General features: G+C 33.9%; 2 protein-coding genes across 3 annotated transcripts in view; both read right to left on the bottom strand.

Moving 5' to 3' along the window:
- Window positions 1–7,336: 7,336 nt before the first annotated feature.
- LOC106473646 (mediator of RNA polymerase II transcription subunit 7-like) overlaps window positions 7,337–7,563 on the bottom strand; it is a 6,334-nt gene continuing 6,107 nt past the window's right edge. For both annotated transcript variants that reach the window (XM_022402050.1, XM_013934327.2), the window contains exon 3: window positions 7,337–7,546. The gene's annotated coding sequence lies outside the window, so the exon portion shown is untranslated. The remainder of the gene's footprint in view (window positions 7,547–7,563) is intronic.
- LOC111089474 overlaps window positions 7,337–7,563 on the bottom strand; it is a 2,543-nt gene continuing 2,316 nt past the window's right edge. The window contains exon 3 of the mRNA XM_022402051.1: window positions 7,337–7,563. Coding sequence (XP_022257759.1) covers window positions 7,370–7,563 — 194 coding nt within the window. The 3' untranslated portion in view covers window positions 7,337–7,369.

The raw sequence follows: 7,563 nt of genomic DNA, 5'->3' as shown, positions 1-7,563 counted from the left end.
GATCTCTATAAGATTAAGAAATACTCTTTCTTTAGATTTATATATAATTAGTGTTAAGAACTAAAAAAAATAACTTTTTTGTGTTACTTTTAAGTTTTAGTGCAAGGCTACACAATGGGATATCTGCTCTCTATGATCTATCCACCGTGGGGAATCGATCCCTGGATTTTAGCATTTTCAGTTCGTAAACTTACAACTGATCCACAACGGGACAAACTAAAGTAAAGACATAGTTCAATGCAACAATATATTTCATTTAACCAACAATATCCATGTCCCTGTCAAACCCAGATTTGAAAGCCACGGTAAAACATAGTTACGATAATAAAATATTACAATTGTAATACTAGGTTACCCTCTTTTTATAAATTCTTAAGGTTATTCAATTTAAAATCAATTGTAAGAACATTTTCCAAATATTGCTTGAAAGTTCAATAATATTATTATATTATTACAATTATTAACTTACTTATTTCATCCCAGTATAATGTAGCTGTGCCTAACCTTTTAAAGAGAATTTAGCAAACTTGAGCTTGTAAATGAAACATAACTTCAAAGTTGCAATACAGTTTAATTCGTTCATCTTTTTTTTATTCTTTTGTGTGATACATTTAAAAGTTTAATCAAAATCAAACACACGAATAAAACACGCTCACACAGCTTTAGCGCCCTCTTTGATAAAATCTCTTAGTACGATGTGTGTATTTCCCTTTGCCAAAACATTTTTAATAGTAGGTCTGCCGATGGACGTTCCTACATGTATATTAGTTTAGAAAATGCATCACCTAAAACAATTTAATCATAACCAGAATTTGTGGAATTTTAACTATGACAAGGAAAAACCACTATTATCAAAATACATCAGTTGACGCCACCAGTTAATGTTTATGTATATCTGATGTTAATAAAATTATGTGATCTAAATTCGAATGCCTGGTGTTTCAGTCTACGCTTGTGATATTATCAGTATGGAGTACGTTACACACGAGTAGCAAGGGCAGTTTGGCACCGATATTGGAATCTGAGAATTGATAACTCCTGAATTTACCAGCTGACTTCTTTCAAACAGCCCCCCCAGTGACACAGCGGTATGTCTGCGGACTTAAACCGCTAGAAACCGTGTTTCGATACCCAGTTATCCCTTTGTGATTAATAACAAATAACAACAACACATTCCAAATAATTGACTTTACGGTATCTTTGGTATCTGGAGTCTCTTCCTGGAATGTGATGAGTCTATCAACATCTCGTACTTTTTCAACAAGATTAAAGTTTGGTTAGTCTCATCTTCTTTAACAATGGGGGTGAGCTGCTCAATAGGTTGAATTCAGGCAAACTGCACACATTTGTGGTAACACACCAGTTCGGTCCCCGAGTGGGACAGCGGTAAGTCTACGGACTTGCAACGCTATAATTCGAAGTTTGACTTCCCGTTGTGGACACAGCAAGTTAGCCCAATGTTTGCTCTAAAACAAAACAATTTTTTCAGTAGTCCGTGTTCCCTGTCATTGTGATATTAATGGGACCATCCCGTAACATTACGTTTAACAGTGCTTACTATTATTCACGACATACTTCCGCCATGCCATATGCGTTCCTTTCGTGTATGATTGAAAAATACACGATATATTGTACAGGGTGAATGACCAGCCATTTGTATTTCATATCGCATGTCTGATTACCAGATGCTTGATTTTCATGACAGTTAACTGAGGAAGTTGTGTGTGGTGGGGTGGGGGGGATTGGACAATTTTATAGCAGTTTTGTTGCTTTAACTGTAATACTGAAAATCTGACTATCTTTTTAATTGTTTCGAACAGTTTATATGTCTCTCATAAGACAACTACGTTTCATAATACTAGAAGTAGCCTATTTACTGATCCTACATAATTAACCTCAGGCTAAGCTTCTGATAGTGCAAGCACTCCTTTATTTGGAGACTCTACTGATCATTGGCCCCCTAAGATCTAAAACACATTAATATGGATGGCAACGTCACATTCTCTTAGGGCAGTAGTCGACAACCTTTCAAAGAAAAAGAGCTTTTTTTTTTTTGTCTAAGATCAAACATTTCAAGAGCCGCAATATGCCCCAACGGTCTAACCTATATATAAAAAAATAAGGTCTCCAGGTGAGTCTTCGGATTTACAACGCTAAAATCAAGGGTTCGCCTTATAAGGCATTTTAGGAGTTGGCTAAAACGTTAACAGTACGACTCTATCCTAAATGAAAAAGTGCAAATGTTGTTATTAAATTTTTAACACCCATTGTGCCTGAGAGATTCTCAACTTTTCTTCAGTGAAAGAGTAAAGCCGCAGGTTTCCGACGTCTGTCCCAGGGCATGTTCAAGTATACTTGACTTACTACAGAACCTTAGGCTAGCATGTAACTCACGTTACAGTGGGAGGCCACTTTTCAATTGGTCCCAGTAAAAATGCATCAAAATTAGGAAAATTACTCCAAAGACAATTAGAAGAATGCTTAAAATTTAATCCAGGGCTTGTGGCGCACATTCCCTCGTTCAAATACCCTCCACACACACTTTTCATTTGCCTTCTGCACCTCTGCGTTAACAATTTTCTGTAAGTGAATCCGATATAGCCTTATTTACAGCTGGAACAAATAAATTTATAAACTACATTTGATGACTTTAAAACAGGAATCCGATTTTTAAATCGTAAAAAATAATAATAATGTCGACAATTTGGTTTAAATATAAACCTCAACTGTATCTGCAAGTACACACTTTGAATAACATCTTTTACATTTTTTCTTGTAATGGTTAAAGAATTTTACCAACGTATTGTACACTGATAACAACAGGATATTTGGTAGCTAATTTACTATAACTCCGCTTATTCAAATGATTGCTAAGTATTTTATATATGACATAACTAAGAAAATAGTTTTTTAAGAATTAATTGAATTTATTAAATTTTTTATACAAAACCTCACGTGCTACATATTTCATATAACTTAACATAATGTTTAGGGACAACAAGGGTCCTATTGGTCCATCTAGGCTGTCCCATTCTCTAAACTAAAACTATTAAAAAATAATAAGGCCTCAAAGTCAGCTCTTATCATTCATATAATTATAAAACTTTCTCTTAAACTTGCTGTCTGCAGACTTATACTGCTATAAACCAGGTTTCGATACCGTGGTGGGCAGAGCACAGATAACCCTTAAACTCACTTAAATTTACTGCCTCCACAACATCCGAAGGCAACTCGTTTCAAAGGCCAACCACCCTGTTAGAAAAATAAAGCTGTCTTAGCTGAAGATGACTCCTATCCTGCCAAAATTTGTATTTGTATCCCCTAGTCCTACCATTCTCACCATTAAGTATGAAAAAAGATGATGCATGAACACTATCAATTCCCTTTACAATTATAAACACCTCAATCAGATCTCCTCTAATTTTTATTTTAGCAAGAGAAAATTTCAGAGATCTTAACCTTTCCTCGTATGACAACCTTTCTATTCCAGGCATCATTCTAGTAGCTGTCTTCTGAACCCTTTCCAACAATTCAATGTCCTTCCTAAGGTAATGAACCCAATACTCCAAATGTGGCCTAACCAGTGACCTGTACAATGAAATTATAACCTCTTTAGACTTGTATTCAATATTTCTTTATATTCAACCTAAAATCCTATTTGCCCTACCACTAGCAACAGCACACTGCTTGGGTGGCTTTAGAGACTGATCAACCATTACACCAAGGCCCCTTTCCTTTATAACACTATTAAGGTTATTCCCATCCAAATTATGATAACCCACATTAATTACAAATGATGGAACAATATTTTAAGCAATTTTTACTTTAAAATATTTAGAATAGCATAAGCAAAATTAAAGTACAATTTAATGTTTTTTTGTGGTACACTTCACACTGGAAGTTACCATTATTATTACTGATTAAAGTGTCATGAAATGAAAGTTTATAATCATGCTGATGCTCTACAGTAAACTATACTGTTATGCCAACTCTTCAAATACTGGAAAAATAGAAAGCTTGATCAGAGTTCTTAAACATGTAGAGCGGTTTAAACTGTTGTGGGTAATTTTCTAACCATTATTAAACTGGGATTAGACAGTGGAGAAAGCCAGAATTATAAAGTAAAAATAACATGTAGAGAGAGGAATGAGGTGGGAACAAGTTGCAAAGGTAGTTTTAATGGTAGGCTAAACTGTCATTATTGTAATGCTAGAAATATAAGAAATGTGTGTCATTAGAGCTCTGGTTGGGGCAGAGGATTTTTATTTTATAGGAATAACTGAAACCTGGGTAAATGTAGACAATTTTGATGACAGAAATTTCTTTGAAATACAGGGTTATAGATTGTTTAATAAGAATAGAGTACTAAAAAATGAGGAGGAGTGGCTTTGTATGTAAAATGTGAGTTACATCCTGTTAAAGTTCAGGATATCAAAGCTAATAGCAATGAGGTTGAATCTACTTGGGTTTTTGTTAGTGGTTATAATGGGAAAAGGCTTTTAGTTGGAGTTTGTTACAGACCACCAGATGAAAATAATGAGATACTCTATAGTGAGGTAAAGAATTTAACTGTTAATGAGGTTATAATTATGGGAGATTTTATCTTTACTTCATGAGGGAAACATGTTTTTAGAAACTTTTCTTCAACAATTGATTAGTGACACAGTGCTATTTTAAATTTTTTAATTTCTAATGAAGAAATGGTTGATAGAGTAGAGACTGAGAAACGTCTGGGTGCAAGTGATCATTGCTTAATTAGATTTGATGTTTTCCTGCATATGGAGATCTGGAATAATGGGATTTTGGTTTCAAATTTCAAAAAGCAAAATTTGTAGATGATACAAGAATTATCTTATAAGTTGGGCAACTGAATTATATAAATGGAGACACTGATTAAATATGGAACAATTTTTTAAATATTCAAGATAAACATGTTCTTTACAGACAAAAATGGTGGCTGCAAGTAAAAAAACCAGGTTGCTTCACACAAATGATATAACAAAAAAAAAAACATTATAAATTTAAGAAGTTTAAGTTGACTGTAATGATGGGTGATTTGGAGGATTATAGAAGATCAAGAGATTTATTCAAACATGAAATTAGGAAATCAAAAACGTATATGAAAAAATTGTAAAAATTAACAATATAACTTTCTTCAAATACAATAAAGGTAAGTAAAATGAATAGGGTTCTCGGAGGATGACACTGGATGGCTAATGTTGATGATTATGGGATGGCTGGGTTATTAAATTCTGCTTTTTCTTCAATTTTACCTAATGAAAATTTAAGCGTTTGTTTACTTCTTCTTATGAACAAAAGTACACAATGAGCTATTTGTGCTGTGCCCAACAGGGGCATCAAATCCTAGTTTTTAGCAGTTAAGCCTTCATATTTACCACTAAGCCACTGGTGGCAGATTTAAGCAATATTGCTAGATGGAAAAAAGATTGAACCAGATGACCACATTAGTTCTGAGCTTAAGAAAAAAATCAAAGTTTAAAGAATGATAAAGCTCCTGGGACAGAAAATGTTAACCAAGGGTTTTGAAGAGGTTAAGAATCGGATATGTAAACTACTTGCTGCTATCTTTTCTAAGTTCTTAAATAGTGGGCAGAAGATTAGAAGCCGGCTAATGTAACTTCTCTTTTCAAGGGAATTGATAAGAATTGTCCCAGTAATTATAGACCTATAAGCCTTGCATCAGTGGGGGAAAAGTTTTTGAAAGTCTGGTAAAAGATGCTTTACAAAGTTATTTAACAAAGTTTAAAGTTTTGTTGAAAAGTAAGTATGGTTTCAATAGGAGAAAATTTTGCTTTACTAATCTTTTGACATTCTTTGAAGAGGTTAATGCTTATGTAAATGAAAGTACAGTGTGTATTTGATGTCAAGATTTTCTAAAAGTACCACTTTTTAAGTGGTACTAGTACTGCTTTCAGACTGCAGTACTAGTACCACTTGTTCTAGTTCTACATGTGATCTTTCAGACTGTAGTATTAGTACCACTTGTTCTAGTTCTACATGTGATCTTTCAGACTGTAGTATTAGTACCACTTGTTCTAGTTCTACATGTGATCTTTCAGACTGTAGTATCAGTACCACTTGTTCTAGTTCTACATGTGATCTTTCAGGCTACAGTATTAGTACCACTTGTTCTAGTTCTACACACGTTCTTTCAGCCTACAGTATTAGTACCACTTGTTCTAGTTCTACAAACGTTCTTTCAGGCTACAGTATTAGTACCACTTGTTCTAGTTCTACATGTGATCTTTCAGACTGTAGTATTAGTACCACTTGTTCTAGTTCTACACACATTCTTCCAGATTGCAGTATTAGTACCACTTGTTCTAGTTCTACATGTGATCTTTCAGACTACAGTATTAGTACCACTTGTTCTAGTTCTACATGCGTTCTTTCAGGCTACAGTATTAGTACCACTTGTTCTGATTCAACATGTGATCTTTCAGACTACAGTATTAGTACCACTTGTTCTAGTTCTACATGCATTATTTCAGGCTACAGTATTAGTACCACTTGTTCTAGTTCTACATGCTTTCTTTCAGACTACAGTATTAGTACCACTTGTTCTAGTTCTGCATGCATTCTTTCAGACTACAGTACTAGTACCACATGTTCTAGTTCTGCATGCATTCTTTCAGACTACAGTATTAGTACCACTTGTTCTAGTTCTACATGCATTCTTTCAGACTACAGTATTAGTACCACTTGTTCTAGTTCTGCATGCATTCTTTCAGGCTACAGTATTAGTACCACTTGTTCTAGTTCTACATGCTTTCTTTCAGACTACAGTATTAGTACCACTTGTTCTAGTTCTACATGCATTCTTTCAGACTACAGTATTAGTACCACTTGTTCTAGTTCTGCATGCATTCTTTCAGGCTACAGTATTAGTACCACTTGTTCTAGTTCTACATGCATTCTTTCAGACTACAGTATTAGTACCACTTATTCTGGCCCACTCCCAGTCATCTGTTTTAGAATTGTATCAGAACAAAGATATAAGGCCAAATATAAATTTTGTTTATTATAGCTTTCTGGTTGCCCTATTTACACAAAATTAAGATCTGCTTCTGATTAGAAAAGTCTGGAAGTTAGCAAATAAAACTTTACCTTAAACGTTTTGGAAAGGGAGGAAGAATAATTTTATTTTAGTATGACTTTCGAGATTAGTTCAACTTCATATTTTCTGTATAAAATTGTATAAAAACTGAAACTACTTACGTCGTAATTGTTATTCAACTTGCATTTTAAAATTCACTTGTGCATAAAATTTAGAAATATACAGTAATTTAGTGGCAGGATCAGCCATCTTTCTTACTTAAAAAACAGAAATGTATTTTTATTTTTGTGATTACACAATTACATATTTTGTAAAAAAGTATGCACAATTTCCTTCCTCTATATCCCGAACCTTGTTATTACAAGTTGTTCCTTCCTCTGTATCACGAACCTTGTTATTACAAGTTGTTCCTTCCTCTATATCCTGAACCTTGTTATTACAAGTTGTTCCTTCCTCTATATCCTGAACCTTGTTATTACAAGTTG

The sequence above is a fragment of the Limulus polyphemus genome, unplaced genomic scaffold (genome assembly GCF_000517525.1).
Source record: "Limulus polyphemus unplaced genomic scaffold, Limulus_polyphemus-2.1.2 Scaffold6365, whole genome shotgun sequence".
In the NCBI taxonomy this organism is placed as follows: domain Eukaryota; kingdom Metazoa; phylum Arthropoda; class Merostomata; order Xiphosura; family Limulidae; genus Limulus; species Limulus polyphemus.
The sequence above is the reverse complement of the archived record's forward strand: the minus strand, read 5'-3'. Positions and strand labels throughout refer to the sequence as shown.